General features: G+C 49.5%; 1 protein-coding gene across 8 annotated transcripts in view; it reads right to left on the reverse strand.

Moving 5' to 3' along the window:
* FMNL3 (formin like 3) overlaps positions 1-22,454 on the reverse strand; it is a 79,973-nt gene that overhangs the window by 40,200 nt on the left and 17,319 nt on the right. For all 8 annotated transcript variants that reach the window (XR_016394920.1, XM_089920678.1, XM_030763094.2 and 5 more), the window contains exons 2-5: positions 6,241-6,324; positions 4,112-4,192; positions 3,767-3,843; positions 548-631 (exon numbers count right to left, since the gene is read on the reverse strand). Coding sequence is in view for 7 of the 8 variants with exons in the window: in XM_089920678.1 (XP_089776804.1) it covers positions 548-631; positions 3,767-3,843; positions 4,112-4,192; positions 6,241-6,324 (326 nt within the window). In the remaining variant the exon portion in view is untranslated. The remainder of the gene's footprint in view (positions 1-547; positions 632-3,766; positions 3,844-4,111; positions 4,193-6,240; positions 6,325-22,454) is intronic.

Genomic DNA, 22,454 nt, shown 5'->3' on the forward strand with positions numbered 1-22,454 from the left:
TCCTTCCACTACCCACTGCCTTCTCCTCTGCGCTAATTCACTTCCAGCTGCCTCCAAACCCCCCACCTGCTTGCAAAAGGCTCCTGAACGCTTCACTTTCAGTCTGCGTCAAAGGTCATGCTCACTGCTCCTGGGGTGACCTGGAGTAGCCCTCTCACAACTGGAGACCCAAAGTTGCTTCTTGAAGACTGAGCTCTCCCAAAGCAAACGAATCCCACAGGGCCTCCCTCCCAGAAGCCAGGACATTTCCTTGGAGGCTCCCAACATGGAGTCTGGATCCTTTGGGCTCGATTCTGAGCTCCCTTTCCACATCTCTCCTCCTGCTCCCCAAAATGCACCTTCTACTCCAGCCACCTGGCATTCTTCACTGATCTCAGACAGCCCCTTGGCCACCTGTCCACCCCCACGCTGCTGCCCAGGCCCTCCCCTCCTGCCTGGGGTTCCCATTCCCATCTTCACTACTGCAAGCTCACCCTTCCTCGTCAAAGCAGAATGGGACCATGTCCTTCCTCACCGTTCCCCAACCCTCGTCCCAGGTGGTACTCACATGACGGAACATTGGGCAAATGACAGGTAATCCACCAGCACATCCAGGCCTTTGTTTTCATCATTCAGAAACTCCCGCACCCAGCTGCAGATAAAGGAAACACACTGGAGGGGTCTGCTAAAGTGGATTGAGGGGGAGGAGGAAAAGGTGTCTCTGACAAAACGACACCCCCTCCTGGATCCTCTGGAACTCAGCACCAGGCTGGGAGAATTCTGAAGATCAAAGCCTGTGGCAGACCCAGCCATGGTCACGTCACCGGCCTGGACCGCCCCTAGGCGGCAGAGCCAGGGATAAGGAAAGATACAGGCCTTCCAACACCATGTTAGCCAAACCAGCTTTCAGGAGCCCCCTCCTCAAGGGCCAGGGCCCCACTCAATCACGTTCTAGGTCTCTGGTGTCTAGCACGTGGCTGGGCGCACCGTCCTGATGCCACGTTCCTGGGAGGAATTGAGGGTTAGACAGAGCATTTACTGTAGCCCTCGTGCAGAGCTGTTCCCGACAGAAGCCAGCAGGTCCCCGACTTGACCGAAGTCTCAGTTAAAAGACAGGCAGGGAGCGTCAAAGAGGGTCCGGAACAGAGGCATACTGGGCCAAAAGGCTCTCCACCAAGTTCGAGGAAAGGTATTTTGGGAAGTAGTGAGCAGAGGGATACGTGGGACTTCAGTGTTTTGTCAGGGTGAGTCTGGCAGAATAGGAAAAGGATGCGGGGACAGTCAGGAACTCAAGTAACCCCAGAATGGCTCTGGCCACTAAGAGGGTGAACCAGGGAGGCAGCAGGGAAGACAACTAGGCACCCTAAAGACACTGGACCGGGGCATGTTCACCCTTCTGCCTTCAGGCCTTTTGAACTCAGACATCCCTGGAAGGAAAGTCAGGAGCGAGTCCCAGGCCTGTTACAGGACAGGCTCATTCCTGTCCTATAGACATACAGGACCCAGAGAGACATAAAACTCTCAGGATGAACCCTGACTCTCCTGTGCTCTGTTCCCTCCGAGCGTCCAGGTGTCCTTCTAGGTCAGCTGCGCCAAACAGCCCTGCAAGGCCGCTTCTCCCCCACAGCTGGAACACCAGCGCCATGTTTGATGGCCACACCCCGGGCTACAGAGAGAGGCCGGGCCAGAGCACCAGGCCTGGCTAAGATCTGGCAGCAGGCTCTGGCTGCGGCTGACTGACACCGGAGCTGCCTGAAGTTAGCTTCCTCTCTGGGGGCCGACAGGCCTCCCGTTTCCTGTCTGTCTGCGCTCCAGCTCCCCACCCCCTTCTCATTTCCTGTCTGAGTCTACACTGCTATTTTCGGGATCTTGACACTTTGAGGAGAGGTTAAAGGGCACTTAGGCAAGGCCGCAAACCAATACAAACCAGGGAGAGGAGGAGCAGGAGAGGCTCTGGAATCCTACTTCCCAGCCCGCCCACTCCAGGCCCGAGTTCCCATCTTTGCAGGCCTGGGGCTGATCGGGCTGCTGCCGAAGCAAGATCCTCCTCTCCCTACCTTGCCCTGGGCTCCTACTGCCCTGAAGCACCCACACCCAAGCCTGACAGCCTGACAAACTCTTCCTGCCCCAAAATTCGGGACGGATCCGGGCACTCCCACATAACTCTCCCAGAGAAGCCACAGTCCGGATGACAGGAGCTCCTAAAATGCCAGACACTAAGCTGCTCCTGGGAACCAAGGACCAGGTCCAGACCTCTAGCTTGTGTGCCAACCACCAAGAGGCCCGGGCCTGGGAACCATGCTGCTCTGGCCCCAGCTCCTGGCCAGTGGCCAGGGGGGATGGCGCCAGGTAGAAGGGGCAGGCAGAGGGGACTGCCCCGCACTGCTCTGTGGCCCTCTCCTGAGAAAAGCAGGCCCCCATCCTCACGTAGCAGGACTTAATAAGGAAGACAGGAGGGCCTGAGAGAGAAGGGAGCGGGGAGGGGTAAAGGCCCTGTGGAGCAAGGCAGGGTGGGAGATGGCGTCTGGAGCTGCCATCTGCGTCACTCTTGCTCTCTCACATGGGGTAGCTGCTGAGGCTCTGCAGTTTTTCCTGCTGGGAGCGTCACCAAATAAAGGTGAAGGCTAGTTACACATTTCCAAGCAGGTCAGTTCTCAATGTCTGGTTCACAGAAGAGGTGTGAAAGCCAACTCTGGCCATCAAGCACAGCTACTGAGGCCAGGAACTGCCCCTTTCCTGTTCTTTCCTGTGCCATTTCCCCTACCACTGTTGCTGAGGCAGCTGGCTGCATACAGGTAGCCTCCATAAGAACCCCAAGCAGCCTCAGCCTGGGGAGCGGACAGGAGGGCAAGGCATATGATGTCATTTGGCTCTTTCTACCCCTGCTCTCAGGAAGCCCAGGACCCTGGGGCTGGAACCTGCCCAGAAACCTCCACCCCGAACCCAGGCTCGACTTCTCACTTGTGTAAGCTCTCATTGTTCATGCCAGGCCCCTCGGTCAGGCCTGTAGCCCTGCCTGCAGTTCTCCATCAGGTGTCCCTCACTGTCCTTTGGGTATATACACACACACACACACACTCTCTCTCTCTCTCTCTCTCTCCCTCTCTCTCTCTCTCTCACTTTCACTATATTTACTCTGGCTGGTTACGGTTTTATAAAACTGAGACCATAGCCGTCTTTCACTGTATCTCACGCATTAGCCCTCTGTCTGTTCAGCAGGTCCTGGTTCCCCACTTCTCTGGCAAAAAAGACGCATGTAGTTTCTAGGGGCCCCGTCAATGGGTTGGCAGTACCCTGGTCAGTGAATACGGAAGATGTTCAGCTCCTGGCCCCCACTGCCTTAGATCTTTCCTGGTACTTCAGGAAGCTGCTTCTGCTCATGAACTAAAATTGTCTTATAATCAAGCAAATAATCTTCTGGGCACCAAACAGTCCATGAACTAGGTAGGTCTCGGCTACCCAGTGCAACACACTCCTCCATCCCCAGCCTTCTCTGGGCCTCCCTTGGCCCAGCCCCAGGCCACAGGCAGACTCCAGTCTCAGCTGCTGTGGGAATGTCTTCCACTCAAAGCCACAGGCTGAGGACCCCAGGAGAGGCCCCAAGCTTGCCAGCAGCATCCAGTCAGCAGCTGGCAGAGCTGAGGGGGAGAAAAGCCAGAAAAGGAACCGTCTGAAGCTCTCTGGGGAAATAAAAGCCATTCAAGAGCAAATCTGCCCCGTGGCAGGGAGATGAAACCAGGTCCTAAGAGGCCAGGTGAAAAGGCTCTGATGGTCACATCGGACTCACCCAATGTGGTTGGTACGAAGTGAGATCTCCAGCTCTCTCAGTACTTTGGTTGACTCCTGCACTCTTCTCCTGAACTTCTGTAAACATGGAATTTTCTGTCACTGATGGAGGTCCCCAAGCCAACTTTACAATACAAGCAAAAGGGGTAGAAAAAGAAAGGGAAGGCATACAAGAAGGCAGTTATAGTCTCTCCCTCTGTTACTAGCCAGCCACTCCAGGGCCATGGCCTCAGAACACAGAAACCCAACTCCCATTGCTCAGAAGCAGTCCCAACCCAAGTCAAACGGTTTGCCCCACAGGACAGTAAAGGGCAGCAAAACGGGGACTCCCTGCCTCGCACTTCACCTTCCGAGTTACGCTGGGGTCCAAGAAGCTCTGGAGTTTCTGGATGTAAGTGTGGGGAGGATTCTTCACCTGGAATCGTTCCTGTAAGGGAAACACGTGTGTGTACACAGACACCCAAGGTTCTGAGGGGAGTGCTGAGGAAGTAGGGCACTCACAGTGTTTGATGTGAGGGGACTCCTGAAGTTATCACCTGGCCCTTAACATCACCCAAACCATAGGTTCCCCTTCTTGACTTATCCTCAGCTACTTCTCATCTGTTGCCATCTTCTCCTCGTTCAATTAGTACTCCCTGACCCTCAAATATTTTTCTATATTAAAAATTATTTTAAGAGCCTGCTGCTTGCTAAGAAGATGCGGGGATTACATAGCTCTAAACAGCACCCAAAATAAAGACATGATTGGGAAATGTTGTTCACTTCCTAGCCAGCTAATGGACAGTGGTTAGGAAGGCGAAGGGGAGGGGAGCTAGGCCTTGTAGAAGCCAACTTTCTGAGCCCTGAGCCCAGACTTGGGACTAGACTGGTTTTGCTGTGATAACACAACTTAGGAGTGCAAACACACTTTCTGCTCCTTGCCCAGGTCCCAGGCCCCCACAATCCAAGCAACCCCAAATGCTGCAGGCTGCTTTCAGCAAGATCACTGCTCCGTCCCCTTCCACACAGGGCACAGGCTCCCCATTGTGGCCCAACCCTCTCATCTGACCCAAGGGAAAACTCAGGGAAAACTCTTAAGCATTCTGGTCCTGTAAGGGCCTCCACAACGGAGATATCTGAAGAGTTAGGGGCTGGAGAGGGTCCAGGAGAATGATATAATGTTAGGAAACAGAACCTAAAAACAAATGAAAGAAAAAAAGGAAAGGTTTAAGAAAGAGCTGACATTATGTGACCTAGAAAAGACTGAGAGATTATCAATTAAAGAAACTCAGTACCAAAGGGCTACTGTTCTCCAAACCCCAGGTAGGTGCTCAACTCCGCTTAATGCAGAATTCAAGGAAATTGGCCTTCCCTGGATAAGAAGCGACCTGGACTAGGTTCTCTGAAGCATGATTCTACCTTAGGTCAAGCAGCATGACTTGGGAAGCAGAGGAGCACAATAGTTAGCACAGATGGAGTTGGCAGCCTGAGCCCTGGCTCTATCACCTACCAGTGAAAGGCAAGTTACTGAGCCTCAGGTTCTGCTCCTATAAAATGTAACAGTGCCTTCCTCAGAGGGTTTCTGTGAGGATTTAAAAAAAAAAAAATATATATATATATATATATATATATATATATATATATATATATATAAGTGCTTGGTCCATAATAAGTACTCAATAAATGTTAGCTATTGTGATTTTTGTGATTTTGTTCAGGGCTTGAAAAAAATTATGTTTATGACAAAACTCCATCAGAAAGTGCTGGGTAAACAGAATGCCTACACTCTGGGCCAGGTGCTTCCATACCTCCCAAGAGGTAAAGCCAACTCTCCCAGCAGTGCAGACAGGCCTGTCTGAGTTCAGAAACTCATGACTTGTGATCTTCAAATGTGGGCAGGGGAAAGAGCAAGGCTGCAGGCATTAGTTCTTGATTCTGAGCTAAGTGATAATCTCTATTTTCTCTTCTGTCTATAAACACTTTCGTGTAGGGAGAGCTTCCAATCCTCAAGTTCTGAGATTTGGGAACAGGAGACTAGAGGACCGGGGCTTCTCATTCCTAGAGGCCTGTAAATAATTGGGAAAACCCTGCTATTTGCCAGGTCTGGAGCAGAGTGAGAGAAAAATGGTGCTTTGAATTTCCCAGCCAGGGACAGCCCTCACCCTGGGGAAAGGCAGAAACAAGCTCTGCTGGGAAAAACACCAAACTCCTCCACAGCAGACCCTATACCTCAGACCTACACAAACCTCCTTGAGGCTGCTGCTCACTGGGAAGAAATCAAGACAGTTCTTTGTGGCAGCTAGAGGGGAACTTGGCCTACCAGCCCTGTCTCTGTTAGGAGAGGCGTTTTGGATCAGGAAGTAAGCATGGACTGATGCCACGCCCAGGCCAGGGTTCCTCAAGGAACCCCAGAGCTGCAGTCAATGCCCACGGTCCTGCTGCCTCGTCCAGCTCAAGACACACCCCCCACTTCCGGGCCCACTGCAAACCCCGTACCTGGTCACAGATCAGATCCCACTTCTTCTCGTTGTCATACTGCCGCAGGAGCCGGGCTTTGTCAGGAGGCAGGTTCATGGAGCTCTGAGGAGAGAACCTGAGTCAACAGGGCTGATAGGCTTCCCTTAGGCCTGGTCCCTCAGGCTTCACCCTGACACTCTGTGGCTCATAAGGAAGGCTCAGAGAGGCATGACCATCCTCCTGCTTCCCCTTCATATTTGCTTAAGCTTGGTTGAACAATGTTTTCCAAACCACAGGTTGTGGAATCAATTTAGTCAGTCAAGAGTAACTTTATTTTAAATGAAAATGAACAGATTGGTTATCAGGGGGTGGGGGGGGAGGGATAAACTGGGAGATTGGGACTGACATATACACACTACTATAGATAACTAGTAAGAACTGGCTGTATAGCACAGGGAACTCTACTCAATACTCTGTAATGGCCTATATGGGAAAAGAATTTTTTTAAAGAAGAGTGGATATACGTGTATTTATAACTGATTCACTTTGCTGTACACCTGAAACTAACACGACATTGTAAATCAACTATACTCCAATAAAAATTTTTTCTAAATAAAATTAAATTTAAAAAAAGAAAATGAACAGATTAAAATAGAATAGGATTGAAGATACCAGAATTCATTGTAAGTAGGAAGTATAAATAATGTTTCACGGACTTCCCTGGTGGCGCAGTGGTTAAGAATCCATCTGCCAGTGGAGGGGATGCAGGTTCGATCCCCAGTCCAGAAAGATGCCACATGCCACGGAGCAACTAAGCTCGTGCACCACAACTACTAAGCCTGTGCTGTAGAGCCTGTGAGCCACAACTACTGAGCCTGCGAGCCACAACTACTGAAGCCTGCGCGCTCTAGGGCCTGCATACCGCAACTACTGAGCCCGAGTGCTGCAACTACTGAAGCTCACGTGCCATGCTCCAAGAGAAGCCACCACAATAAGCCCGTGCACTGCAACAAAAAGTAGCCCCCGCTCACCGCAACTAGAGAAAAGTCCCACGTGCAGCAACGAAGACCCAACACAGCCAAAAATAGATAAATAAAATAAAAGTTTCATGAAGTTTTGTTTCTTTTTATATGTTATGTATACACATACACACACACACACACGTATAGATCACGCTGTACTGTAAAATGTGTTTCTTAACATGGAACTGGGCAAAAAAGTTTGAAAGCTCCCAGTCTAAAGTGGCAACCTTCAATCGATTTACCCCCACGGTCTGAGAGCTGAGCGGGCTTCCTGCACCACGTGTGCCCACGGGTGAATCCTAAGCCACCCACAGCCTGTGCAGATGTCACAAGTCTACCCCTTTCCCTCATATCAGGATACAAGTGAATGAGCAGAACATTAACATAAAGGTAACTGCTCAAATTTTTAAGGAAATAATTTACAAAATTTCAGGACTTTATTATTAGTATCAATTACTTATGACACAGCTCCCAATTATTTAAGACACAGTAAAGTGTCCCAACCCCTCGTTGAGACACTCTAACCTAGAGTACAGGACAGACCAGGAGTCATTTTATTTTGTTCACTACTGTTTGCTGAGTGAATAAACGAATACAAGTGTAAATGAGTAAAAGCCAAGACATCCATGGGTGAGCTCCACCCAGACCAGCAGCCCTACCTTTCCCTCCCTTTTTACCCCTGTCCAGCCAAGGCCCTCCTCTAGCCAGTCCGGTGGCTGCCTTGGTGGCAGTCACAGCCCTTGCCTCCAAAGGCAGATCACTCACCTGCACCCCACCCCCAACTCCTGAATCAGATATGATCTCCTACCTGAAGTATCAGAGCTGTCTGACTACCCACAAATCTGGCCTCTTCCCCCAGCATACTCAGGCCACCTGGAAGGCCTTCCTCTCATCTTTCTCTCCTTTACCTACTGCTCCAAGTTCAGCTCTTAACTCCCGGGTAAACGAAGCATGACCACTTGGTTTACCTCTACCCACTCCTTGACATCCTCATCCCTGGGAACATGAATCGTGTGTGCCCGGGATCCCAAGGAGTCACACAGGCCCTGCATTATTCCAAAAGCATCAGGAGTATCCTGGGAGTGGGGCCTCCATTTTCTAAGAAACCAAAAGAAAATCCTTAAACACCATTTATTTCTGTTACATGTATCTATTTATTATGCATTTATTTACATACATACGATTAAGCCAGTTGTATGCTCATCTAGCTCCTAAAGGACTGTATCTATTCATACGATCTCCAACCCCCAATAATGTCTAACCCTGTGACAGGCGCTGAGTGGAGAGTAAGTTGATGGTAAACCTATGGTTAAGATGTCCCGGTTCTGAGCTCTGGGCCCAGCTCCTTGCTGGAAACAGGGTCACTATGGTTCAAAAAAGAAGTAGCGTTGGGATCTCTGCTCAGTGTTTAGAAGTAGAAGAACTCAGGAATACAGAAGAGGTCAAGAGAAGAAAAGAAGGGGAAGAGACCACCACTTCACACCTCTCCCCATGGTTTCTGCTGCCCTATTAACCTGCCTGAGCTTCTGCAGGCAAGAGGGGCTAACCGAATCCTCCCCACTGCCGATGTAGCAGGGATGGCCGGACGGGCAAATACAACCCCAGATGTTTCTCTCTGGAATTACTTTGCTAAGGGCCAATCTCAGCATGTCTCTGTGGATAACAGGACAGGAGCAGGAGGCCATAACAGAACAGGGACCCAAAGATCAAAGGTGGCCCAGAGCAAGTTCTCCCACCTAACCAGGGCCAGGCTGCTGCTAGCTGAGCCCAAGTGAGACCAGGCCTGGTTCTGGCTCTGTGTGCGTCCTGAGATGACTTCACTGTCATCTGCTCCTTTCTCCCAAGTCTGTGCCGTGAAGGTAGAAACAGTTGTCTCCCCTGGAAGAACGCGACCGGGCCGGGGGTGGGAGCTTGTTGCTACTGTGACAGACATCACATCCCGTCTACACCAACCTCCTCCCTCAGCCACCCACTGTCAGCTGCTGTGGCCTCACACTTCCCCACCAGGTGAACTGGTGAGAAAACGTCCCCCCAGGGCTTCAAAGACGAAGCAGGGTCACCACCTTTGGGAACCCTAGCCTAAGAGCATGGAGGAGGAACCTCAGGGACCCGGGCAAAATTTAGATGCCCAGGAGAGAGGGACATCAGTGTATGGAAATGGGTGGCAGAAGCATGAATCAGCTCCAACCACAGGCCTACATCCTCCAGTCCAGAGTTCTGGGTGGCACTTTCTGGACAGTGATGGCGGTCTTCTCTGCTCCTTTGGGGCCAAAGTGTGATGGGGAAGGAGGTGGGTGGGGGAATTCCCCAGCCTCCAACACTCACAAGAAGCCCATCACTGACTGGGGGGTGGGAGCCACTGGCTAGAGGGCAGGACCAGGGCCTGGCAGTTCTCCCCCTGCCAGACTAGGGAATCGGGGCTTCTGCCTCCACCAGAAAACATGCGTGAGGCCAGCAGGGCTCAACGTCCTGAGGAAGGGCAGCTTCCTGAGTTCCGGGGACAGCCAGGGAGCAAATCTGACATGGTTCCTTCTGGTCTCGGTCAGAGGTTTGTTTCCTTGACATTTTCCTGCTGTGGTTCCGCAGAGACCTCAGGCTCTCTTGAGGCAGAAGTTGGGCTGAGTTCTTGCTAACTCCTCACTGAGATCCTTGCTGAACAGAAAGGAGGTTCAGCTGTCTCAGAGCAGGGGGCACTGAAGGTGGAATCAGACAGCCCAAGATCAACTTCAGGCTCTTCAGAGTCACAGAACCTCAGTGAGCTCACCCATAAAATGGAGATAATCTCACGACTTCACAGGGTTTTATGAGGATTAAATGATAAATACTTTGGGCCCGTATGTGTCTGGAACACACAGTTCCCTGCCCGCTCTTCCTAGAAACACTGAGTAATGTTCTGACATCCCAAGGACCTGCCCTCTGGCTCCTGGATTGTCCCTCTATCTCTGCCTCTGTCCCTCCTCCTTCAGCACTGCTTCTCCACACTCTGGGGACAGAGCAATCCCTTACCCCTCCTTTGATCCCTCTCTGGTTTCCTCTAAGCCTAGGAGGAAATGAAATACCACCATCCTTGGGGAGGGAAGGGGAGACCCCAGGGAGATGGGAAGAGAGGGGGAAGAGGAACTCAGACTGAAAGCAACTCCGGGGCTAATTCCTAAATCAGAGGGAACCAGCCAGAAGTCTAATAATAAAAACCTACAACAGGAAGAAGCAGAAAGGGGTGGATCTGATGCTTCTCCGGCAAGGCCGCTCTGGTTTACTGCCAGTCTGCGGCCAGGCAGAGTGCCCTGCTCAGGGGCCAACCCCTTCCTGGGCTCTGCGGGGGCAAAAGGGCCCAGTCCCCCCAAGCGAGGCTTCCTTACTCCCCAGCGGACCCCTGTTGGCCCCAGAGAAGCAGAGGAGGAGGGAGGTGGCTCTAGTCGCAGAGGTTCCTTTCCCTTTCCTGCTCTGCACCCCAGGTCAGTTAGCCCCTCCTCGTTTCCTTCCCACTGCAGGGGAAGGGAAATGCCGGTAGGGTTGGAGTTTCCTTCAAAGCTGTGGCTCCTGTGCTGGGACTCACCCCTGCCTCTGTCAGTCTCCTTGGGCCAGGCCTGGGGAAAACCCAACAAACAGAAATAGGAACCACCCAAAATTCCCAGCTGCTTCTATTGGTCCCAGTCAATCACGATAAATCTCAGGAATAGAGACAAAAATGGCATAGGTCCTCTGAGGAGAGGGAGAGAGATGTCTGAAACTTTCCTGTGAAGGGGATTCTGGAGGCTTGAGGGAAGGCAGGCAAGGGCTGTCTATTTTGAGCAAATACAGAATGCGAGCTGGTGGTTTTCTTCATGTCTTCCCTCTCAGAACCACCTCCCCACCAAGTCCCCTACAGCTGGCCACTTCTCCCCAGTGTGGCAGCCCCAGCCGCCAGGCTCAGCCCACGGGGGTGGGGAGCCCTGGGAAGCTGAGTCTACAACTTCCCCAGAGATGAAATGAGGCACTGTCCTGGGCACTACATGCTGCTGAGCCCCAGCTCCGGGTCACAGCAGCCAGCAAAGCCTCTCGGGCATCCACAGATCAGTCCATTATACAGATGGCAGAGGAGAATGCAGTGAGGTCCCAGTTTGGGAGTCCAGGAGACTGCTGTAGGAGCAGCTGGAGCTCTGCGCTCCCGCCCTGTGTTCCTGCCAGGATCCCCTCACATCTCATGCCCCCAAGTCAATGGCGAAACAGGCAACACTGGGCACAAAGGGCCATGCCCAGCCACCAAAAGGACAGAGTGTTAGGAGTGGCCCGGCCTACTCTCCACGTGTCTCTCCTGGTGGGCAGTAGACGCAGCTGTGGCCAGCTGGGCACTGCTCCCAAAGGGCAAGAGCCCAAGGAGGTGGGAGGTACCGGCCCCTGCTGCCTCGGCCCCCTTGGCGGCCACAGCCAGACCTGCCAGCCCTGCGCAGTAGCAGCTCCCAGACAATGAGAGTTATTTTCAGCCAGAGCTTTAACACAAGCCAGCTGGCCAGTGTGCAGGGCGGGAGTCCTCCTCCACCCAGCCGGCCCAGACGGCAGGCCCAGCCTGCTGCTTACGCTGCTGCCGCCTCTGCGTCACTGTTTGTTTATCTCGTTGTTTCAGCACAGCTCCTCCTAACTGCCCCCCAGAAGTACAATCCTGGCAAAAGGAAACCAAAAAAATCAGAGAATTTGGTCAAAGGTCCAAGAGCTAAAATTAAGAAGGTCCAGACATGGGAAGCACAGCAGTCCCTGCAAACACCCACACCTTCCCCCAGCCCCGTGACTGGCGGGAGTAGTGCAGGGGAGGAAGCAGACCAGGTCGGTGGCCAGGTCTCACTGCAGCTCCCACAGACCGAGCCCAAGCCTGGCTTTGCTGCCAACCTGGGAGACGAAGCTCAGGATGGCTCTCCTTGCCTGCCTCCCTCCCATCCTTCTTTTCAGAGCTCAGGTTTGGAGAAGATAACTTGAGACAGAGTCTGGAATGAGCCTGAGCCAACTGGGAAAGGCTCTGGGAGAACTGTATCCTGCAGCAGAAAGGAAATCACAAGAACAGTTCACGACACTTGGCTGGAGGAAGAGGTAGCCCTGCCCGTGATGGAGTGGGATGAACACTTCAAGAATAGGAAGGGGTGGACAGCAGCAGTCACCTCCCTGGACTCGAGGCTTCCTGCCCTGGTGCTACCAAACCCCATAGCCTCAATGGTACAGCTGCCCCTCCCTCCTCACCTCCCTCTATCTGCAGCCCCATGCACAGGGGCTCATGGGTGTGACACAGCTCTAGCCAAACACACAGTTTCCTCAAGGTCTAAGCTACCCTACTAGACTTATGGGTGGGTGCTCCTTGACTTAAGTGTCTGTAAAGGCTTAGGTCTGGCTTTCTGGTTTTGTTTACTTGAAGCTATCACTTTGGGGACAAGCTGCCAGGGAAAAGCCAGCTTTCAGAGCCCTGTCTGGAGAACGTGCTTCTGTGGTCACTGATGACTCTATAACCAGAAATGACTTGTTGAGCAGTTACGGGCCAAGTCCCTGAGCAGCCTGGAGGAAAAAGAGATGGATTCGCCAGATGTCTCAGGCTGAGCTCTGCAACTCACACCAGGGAAGCCGGGTAAAGGAGAGGTCCTAGAAGGTCAGCATCAATCAAAGAGGCGGCTTTATCCAAATACAACTATACTCCCCGAGGCCTCTTCTTCACCCTGGAACACTTCCGCGTTGGATCCTGAGCCGGCACAGGAAGTTGGCCATGACCCCAGTGCCAGCAAAGCCCCCCAGCTCTACCCTCTGCCACACTGTCGGCCTCATACCTGACATCAGGTAACCTCGGCAGGTAACCTGGCCCTGGCTAAGGACACCTTTCTGGCCTACTCAGTCAAGAAGCACACAGCCTCGGATAGAAGGACTTTTGTTAGCTAGAAGCCCCAAGCCCCAGCTTGAAAAGTCACTGCCACAGCAACTTGATCTATCTGCTGGCTCCTCAGCCCCTCCTCGCGGTTAGCCAGACCCACACAGTCCCCAGTTACGCAGAATGGAAACTATTCTGCTGGGGGCAGCTGGCTTTCCAAAGCTAAGGAGTCTTGGGGCAGAGCCTCACATTATCCCAGTAGCCAACCAAGGTCGACCCTTCTCTTCATGACATTCTGCCCTCCCGCCAGGGGAGACCTAATAGGCAGTGCTACCTCACAGAGGACACAACGTTTCTGGGGTAACATCCTACAAAAGGCATCTTCTTCTCTCTCCTCAGACCACAGCCCATTACCACTAGGACCCAGGGCGTGTCCTTCCCAGGGTCTCTCATCCATACCTTCCCTTCCCTTCCATTCCCACTGCCACCATCAGATAGGCCCTTGTTCACTCCTGACCTTCTGGGATAACCTTCTAGCTGGCACCCCTACTTCCAAACTGCATGTGGATGAAATTTCTAAACTTCCTAGCACATAAGATAAATCATGTTTCTTTTCAGTTCAGAAATCTTCTCTGACTCCTTACCATTTACACAAGAAAACCTAAACTCCTTGGCCTACTGTTCTTAGCATCTTAAATAAGAAAGAGCTTCACAGGTAAGATTCTCCCTGGGTTGGCCCCAGCATCTCTGACCAGCTCATTCTCTCCTGGACTCTCTCTCGGAACAACCACTCTTGCCATAGGATTTGCTTATAACTGACGTTTCCCCAGTCTTCTGAATCCCTACCTATTACTACCTGACTCAAAATCCAACCCTGTGACTACCCAACACAGCTCAATCCCTCTTCTGAGCTCCAAAGCATAATCATATGTGAAGGATGATATGGCAGAGACCTGCTTGTTATCCCCAACCTCCTCTCACCTTCCTTATTAATGAACCTCCAATGTTCAGCTGAGCACTTAGCAACCCAGAATTAATATATTTCTATAAACAACAAGGTCCTACTGTATAGCACAGGGAACTATATTCAATATCCTGGGATAAACCATAATGGAAAATAATATAAAAAAGAATGTATATATGTGTATAACTGAGTCACTTTGCTGTAGAGCAGAAATTAATACAACATTGTAAATCAACTATGCTTGAACTTAAAAAATAAATTTAAAAAATTAAAAGAATTAATATATTTCTCATCTTCCCTAGCATTCAGGTGTGGCTATGTGACCGTGTGGGATGCAAGTAGAAGTAGTGTGTACAACTTCTGAGAAGTATCATTAAAGGGAGGGGGTATACCCTTCTTTTCTCCTTCCTCTGTCCAGCTGGTTGGAATGCAGAGGTAATGGCTAGAACTTCAGCAGCTATTCTGGACCATGAGGTGACCTTGGAAATGAAGTCCAGATGAGTGAAGCAAAGAGGAAAACAATAGCTGGTCACTGATACCATGGATCTTAACACAAACTGAATGAAGTCATATAGTGTCTTTTCATGTGTGTATTTCCTTTATTTACAATTAGAACATGAACTCCTGGAGGGTAGAGGTCATGCCTTATCCTTCTTTGAATCATGAGCAGGTGCTTAATAAATAACTGATTGATCCTGCTACTACCTCTCCCATCACCAAGTCTCTGGTTCAGTCCCTGGTTATTTCTGGAGGGGATTATCCAAATTCTTACAATTGTCCTTGCTATTTCTGGTCCCTCTCCTATAATCTGCCTAATGTGCTACAGCCCAAGTCACTTTCCTTAATGCTGCTTCTCCCTCAGCAAACTCCCACTTCTCATTCTGAGTTTCAACTCTGTCCTTCAGTTCACGCCATAAATCTAAGACACTCCCCTGACTCATCTTCTAACCAGACTCATCTTCTTAAAGCCCGCTAGCCCACAAGCTCCTGAGCACAGGCACCATCATCACCAGCTTGTTTATCACTGTAGTAGGTGCTCAATAAAGTTTGGGCAAATTGAATTTCCCCATACATATACTCCTCTTTTTCCTGCCCCTAAGATTTCTATTCTACATTATCCTCAGAGATCATCTCCTTCCCAATTGCCAGCCATGCCCCTCATCCAATTCACAACGGGTGAAATCCCACCTTCTCTAGCAAATCTTTCATAAGCAAGACTGGTAAGGTCTACACTCGCCCCCTAACAGTGTCTCCACACATTTACTAACGCCTTTAAAATATGTTCATGGAGTTGTAATTTATAGCTAATGTCTCTTCACCTTTTCTTGGGTGTCCAATAAATAGCCTATCACAAATCTCAGAGTGGTTAAAGCACAGAATGAGGAGCCACACTGCCCTGGTATGAATCTCGGTTCCACCACTTACTAGTGTGGCCTTGGGAGACTTATTTAATCTCTATGAGCCTCAGTTTCCTCATCTATAAAATGGAGGTAGAAATAATACTTACTTCATAGGGTTGTTATGATGATTAAAGTTAGTATACATAAAGCATTTAAGTCAGAAGTAGGTAGTAAACGTTACACATAAAGCTAGCTATGCTTTTTCAGGGGGGTGCGGTTTGGATTTCTTATTCAACAATCAGCTGGAAAATAACAATATGCCAATCACTAAGCTAGGAGCTGGGGATATAAAAATAAATAGGACAGGATCCTTACATTCAGGAAGTTTATATCCAGAGGGCAAGGTAGACAAGCAAACCAGGGATGAGTGCATACAGCACAGCTGTGAAACAGGTGCACGTGGCACCGTAGGATCCCGAGGATGCAAAATCTAATAGAGGAGTCGAGTAAGGCTTCCTGGAAGAAATGCTATAGGATTTAGTCTTAAAACATCAAGCAGGAGGAAGGCAGGAAAAGCAATGAAGCAGGGGAAGATGGTGATATGCTAGGCAAGGACATAGCAATTGCAAGTACACAGACACACAAAACGCCATAAAAAGTCTGGGAGTCCCTGATTTACAATAATGGAATAAAAGTATATATGAGGATATTACAGCAGGCAGGGAACAGCCAGATGACACAAGGTCTAGGGAACTAAGGTAAGTAGGTAGGCATGAGTAGGATAATAATGATACTACTATTAAAATGATAAAATAATGACAAAAGCTAACATTTATTGACAAAACTTTGATAAGAACTCTGTATGAGGGATATCCCTGGTGGTCCAGTGGTTAAGAATCCATCTTGCAATGCAAGGGACGCTGGTCAGGGAACTAAGATCCCACATGCTGCGGGGCTACTGAGCCCTCGTGCCACAACTAGAGAGCCCTCACACCACAACTAATGAGGCTGCGTGCCACAACTAGAGAGAAGCCCTTGCACTGCCATCAAGAGCCCACGCGCCGTAACAAAAGATCCGACATGCCACAACTAAGACCTGATGCAGCCCCAAAATAAATAAATATTTTTAAAAAATAAGAACTTTATACGATTATCTCATTTAATTCTCACAAGAACCCTATGAAGTTGGGACTAACATCATTCCTATTTTACAGGTGAGGAAACAAAGGCTTCGAAAGGCAGGCCGTGGAACTTGCCCAGGGTCACACAGCCAGTACGCGATAGAGCTGAGATTTGAATCCAGGTCTGACCCTGAGTTTGTATTCCCATACAATGCCTCTTCTGAGACAACCAATTGTTTTAGCCCTTCTCTGAACCTTTTCAAATTGCATGCATCCTTCAGGATCAATACGATCAATGTTCCTCATGAAGCCCCCTCCAAACAACCCAGGCCTCTGCACACTCCTTCCCCTGAACTTCTGTGGGGCTTCCTGCCCTTGCTTCCCATCCACAATTATATTCAATCATTCCTTCAATACTAAATACTGGTGTCTTCTAGGCATCATACACTGTGCCAACTGGAAGTCCTATTTTGCCTTGCGATAACTCTTGTATATTTACCAAAAAAGGGAAAACTATGGCCTATAAACGTCTACTCTGGGCCAAGCACTATGCTAGATCTTTTAATTATAAGATTTCACACAAAAAATTACTGCACTCTCATATTACTACTCACATTCTGTATTATTTCCTGAACTAGACTGTAAGCTTTGTGAGGGCATGGACTTTCCTTGACCACACCTGTTCCTAGACAAGGATGTCTGACACACAGAAAAAGCTTAATAGGTGCTGTGAGCTGCCTGTGTGGATGGCAGAGGCCGGCTGGGGGCAGCACTCCATCTCACCCAGTGTACCAGCTGGGGGCCTGGCTTGGGGTTTCTAGGCATCTCATAAATCCAGGAGCTTATTATCAAAACATAAAACTTAATGAATCCCTTCCTACATCCAGACTACATGTGGGAGGGGCACGACTCCTGCTTTATGCCCCAGCATGAGCTCACATCTGTCACCAGTCATATCAGCTGGGGAGAGGCAATACAAGTCCTTTGTCTCTCCTTGCTTTTTCAATTGCTGTCAAATGGAGGTGCATCTCAGTGCCTCAGTGCTCCTCTGCTCTTTGGGGAGGAATCATAAAGACCCCAGTCTGCTCTTGATCCACAAGCCACCCTCCCAACATTGTGCCTCCTCATGACTTTAAAGGCCAGAGCTTGACACAGAGGTTATGACTGCCCACACCCTACCCCATCTTTGAGTGTCCCAGCTTTTTTACATCTCATTTGATTGTCCAGCTAGAAAAACACCTCTTTGGAAGTAGCCTTCTGAGAGTTCCCACCCCAGAGAGACCCTGAATCTTGTCTGCTTCTCTCAATGTCTGGTGTCCTAGGTGCCATATTCACTTGGGGCCACAGATGGGGAGGAAAACATTACTGAGCGTCTCTTATATGCCAGGCACTTTTCTCACAAAATCTCACTTACTGCTCCTAATAACCAGTGGAGGTAAGTGGTATTATGCCTGTTTAACTGGTGAGAGAATTAAGAATCTGAGACCAACTGGCTCAAAGTCATACAGAAAGTGGCAGAACCCAGATTCAAACCCAGATATGTGACCTCCAATAGAACTTTTGCCAGGACATGGCTTTTTCCACCATACCCTGCCATCTCCTTACAAAGAAATCAAATCTCCATTTCTAACTTGGGAAGGTCCATCTGTGTTTGTCTGACTGGCTTTGGTTGATCATTAAATGGTGCCTCCCTGTCCAGCAAGCCTGGGTGAAACTAGCTGAACGAGGTATGTGTGCCAAACACCTGAAGTTCAAGGTTTCTGTCTCAGAGTAAGAAGGACACCACGCAGAGCAAAAAGACAAGGGAACTCCCCTCTTGGACACCACAAGGTGACAATTCCCTCATACCTGAATGGCATTTTAAACATTCAGAGAGCTATAAATAACAGCATGGGCTTTGGAACAGAGAGGACCTGTTCCTAGAGGACCTGTTCGTAGAGGACCTGTTCCTCTAGATTTGAATCCTGGTGCTTTTCATGAGACAGTGGGAAAGTTACTAGCCTTCTCTGAATCTCAGTTTCTTCATCTATAAAATGTGAATCACAATCTCTACCTCCTATAAGAATTAAGTGAAGGGATGAAAGAATGAAAAGGAGTTTGAATAGTGCCTGGCCCAGGAGAAGGGCTCTATAAATGGTAACTGGGATGAGCTACTCCAAAGAGTTGCAGGTGACTCAAAGATAGCTTCTAAGCACATTCATAAAATATAATTTCACAGTACTTTAAAATGCATAAAAGAGAGAGTATACATGTAGCTGAAGAGTATAGGTTAAATATATTTATACACTTATTAATTCTCTAGGTTAGAGCAGTTGCACACACGCCCCTCCGAAAGGTAAGACTGAAAACACCAACAGCCACCCAGAGGATTCACAGGAAAGCTGGGACCAGAATTTGGGGGGACAGAATTGAGGCACCGACTAACTAAGGTGCTCTGCTGAGTGATCTGGGACAATTCCTCTAACCTTTGGGATGAGATTTTGCAAAGAAAATTGTTTTTCGTGTTCCACCTTATCTCAAGTCCCTCACCTCCCCGTTGTCTCCCAACTTCTGCAGGTTAAACCTGCCGTCTGCAAACCTGAGGTTTGATCTACCACAAATCTCTGTTTTCGGCCCCCTCAGCTAACTACTCTTCTCAACAACTGTTTCTCTCCTTGTGACCTTGCATAAGTCTCAGGAGTTTTCCCTCCCAGTCCCTGAAGGCCTGTGCTGTCTGTGGGAATATAGAGAGAGGCATGAGAATGTTTTGACCCCAAATTTTATTTGACCAGGAGATACCAATGACTCTCAAATATGCATTTCCATCTCAAACTAGAAATCTGGGTATCATCCTGAATTCCCCCCTTTTCCCTTATCTCTACCTTTCCAATGTCAAATCTAATCCATCACTGAGTCCCCAAATTTAATCTTTTAAACCATTTATTGAGTCTGTCCTATCATCTCCACCATGCAAACCAGCTCTGGTTCAGGCTCCCATCATCATCACCACACTAGAAAGCCTCCCACTCGGCTGCCCACCTCCAGTTCTGATTCCCTTCCCATGGCTGCCACACTGACCCACTCACACCTCAAAATCTGACCATGACACTCTCCAACAAAAAGCATGAAGTATGGTCCATCCGCATGGCATTCAAAGCCCTCCTTACTGCTCTAGCCATCCCCACCCCACCACCACTGTCTGCCTTACACCTTACACTCCAAGAGCCCCGCGCAGCAGTGGGAGGATTCTCTGAATACATCACTCTGCCTCACCCTGATGCCGCCACTCTACCTGCTTTCTCTTCCACACTTCTCTCCAACTCCTAATTATCCCTTTAGCCAGCAGAGATTTCCTCCTACAGGCAGTATTCCCCAAGCCCCTCCCTGTGCTCCCCAGATGCTCCTGCATGTCTACACCATTGTGCTTCCCAAGCTGAAGACTGCAATTAGATGTTTAATGTGTTTGTCTTCCCCTCCAGACTGAACTCCTAGGGGCAGACACTGTCTCAGTCATCTTTATTTCTCTGGCACTTAACACAATCCTAAGTGCTCAATAAGTGCTTGCTGAGCGAATGAACACCGTGCTGCACTCGGGAGTCTCTGAGGGCTGGTACTGCATCCCTCTCCCTTCCTTGTCTCCAGGCGAGGAAGATGACACCTGCGCCATTCTCAGTTCGCAGCCTCCAGAGGCCTTCCAGAGTCCTGAGTAAATTTCCGCCTCGCCATAGGATAAGGCTGGAATAACCTCTCTGCCCTCTCACCTCCAAGACAGTCAGAAGCAGCTAGTAGTGCTTTTACAACATTATGACACCATTTGACCTTTCCCTACAGGCATCCATAGGCAACAAGTACTAGATGGTTTCTTTACAATTCTTGGAGGGAATCAACCGAGAAGCCAAATGCCACCCAATACTGTCTGGCTGGCTACCCTTCAATTCCTGAGGTTTTGCTCACAACTTTTAACAAGGGTATTCTGGGGAAATGACAGATAAACGCTTTGGGAGCTCACCAGGCCCTGCTGCCCCATAAAAGCATAAGAGATTCTTAATTCCTTACATACGAGGCCAGCAGTAATTAGCCAAGCCCAAAGGGAGCAATTGATAGTTGCTATTGCACTGTCAACCTGGAACTCGTGCCAGATACATCAGAAAATAACCTGTAGACGTGAGCACTTTACAAGGGACTCACCAAGTGCCCTGACTGCCAAGGGCCTGAGGATAATGAGTGTCTGTGTGATGCTGATTCTGCTGAGCGGCAAGTAAAAACAAAATAACCACAACCATTAGCAAGAAGTCTGTGCCAAGTAAGGGGCCCAAGCATACTCTGGACACAGAAGGTTCAAACTAAGATGCTCCTTCCCACTTAGCTATCTTTCGTCCATCAATTCTAGAACATTGTCTGGGCCTCACTCTGAGGCTGGTTTTGAGGGGAAGGGAGTCTGTGATCCCTTCAATCTGCAAATGAACCCACATAACAGTGGCCACCACCACCCCAGAGTTCAATACAGTCACAGGAGCAGAGGTCTGGACCTCGGTAGCCCTATGCTGGCTACTCTGGCCTTGGTAAGTTCCCCAGTCCAGAAGACTCTTAAAGGCCGATCCTTCCATGGCTGTACTAGAGATGAAATGTGCTAAAGGATAGGCCAAGGGCCACGTTAGTTCCTGGAGATCCTAAGGCCCGTGCAGAGGTCATGACAAGGCCAACATGGAGTAGGAAAGCCAGGTGACTAATATGTGGTGTGCAATTCAGTGATTTCACAACTTTGAGGTACACAGAACCAGTCTCTTACCCATCAATAATAATCCATATTTCTTGAATATTTTCGCTGGGCTCCTTAATACCAGACCCCTGACTTTAAGAGGTTAGTGGTCTTAGAATATTTCAACTTAAAATTTATTGAGCACCCACTATGCCAGACACTGTCCTGGATCCTTTATATATGTTATTTAATGCTCACCAAATCCCTAGAAGTCAAGTATTCCTATCCTGATTATATAGATAAAGAAAACGAGGCTTGAGGAAGTTACAGCACTGGCCCAAGGTCACAGAGCTAATAAATGGCAGAGCCGGGATTCAAATCCAAATCCATTGAGCCCCAAAGCCCCTGAAAAAGGCCTGGTGAGCAGCAGGCACAGGCAGAAGGAACCCCTGCACTCCTTGCAGCTTCCCAGGCCAGACTTCTTAGTCCTCCTCTAGCCAAGAACACACGGTGACTTCAGGAAATCTTGAGAGGATCAGGCTTGAGGAGCCCTGGAAAGACAAGTATCTATTTACAGTTAACCAGCACCCTGCCCAGCCCTGCAGACAGCTCTGACCAGTGGAGCCGGGAAGAGGCAACCACAGGCTCTGACTGGGCCCACCTGGGCTAGGAAGCAGCCAGGCCCCCCGCTGAGCATGGACCTAACCCTGCCCTGCTCAGGGAGCCCCTGTCCTGGGGGGCTCTCGGGAGCTGGGGTCCAGAGTCCACAGAAAGTTGTCTTCACTATTCCACTTCTCTCCTGTACTTCAACCCCTCAAACTGCCACTTCATTAAAATAGTGCCCCTCTTACTCGCCACCCCTTTACCTTCTTTTTCTTCATGGCACTTATCCCTGCTCAACATTCTATGACAGACCTGTATATGTGTTTATTGTTGTCCCCAACAAAAACGTGAACTCTGTGGGGCAAGTCCCTTTGTCTCTTTTGTTCACTATGGGATCCCTAATGTCTAAAATACAGAGTAAACACTCAATACATTTGTGTTGAATGAATAAATGAGTGATCACTCAATCAAACATTTAAAAACTCTACTTCCCTCCAAGTGGGTTATATGAGAGGCAAGACTGAATAACGCCAACCTCCCAGGAAGCGCCATCAAACCTGTTGTTGGACCCTAAATTCCCTTCGAAATATCTCCCTAAAGCTCACCCCCAGGCCCCAAAACCCTAACTCACTGCAGAGCAGGTACTCAAGGGAGAAAATGGAGCAGCGCTTAGGGAGGAGACACATTTCTCCTCCAGTTAAATA

This window comes from Delphinapterus leucas, chromosome 11 (genome assembly GCF_059928025.1).
Source record: "Delphinapterus leucas isolate spDelLeu-1000000601 "Yukka" chromosome 11, BTC_Dleu_Yukka2, whole genome shotgun sequence".
Taxonomy (NCBI): Eukaryota; Metazoa; Chordata; class Mammalia; order Artiodactyla; family Monodontidae; genus Delphinapterus; species Delphinapterus leucas.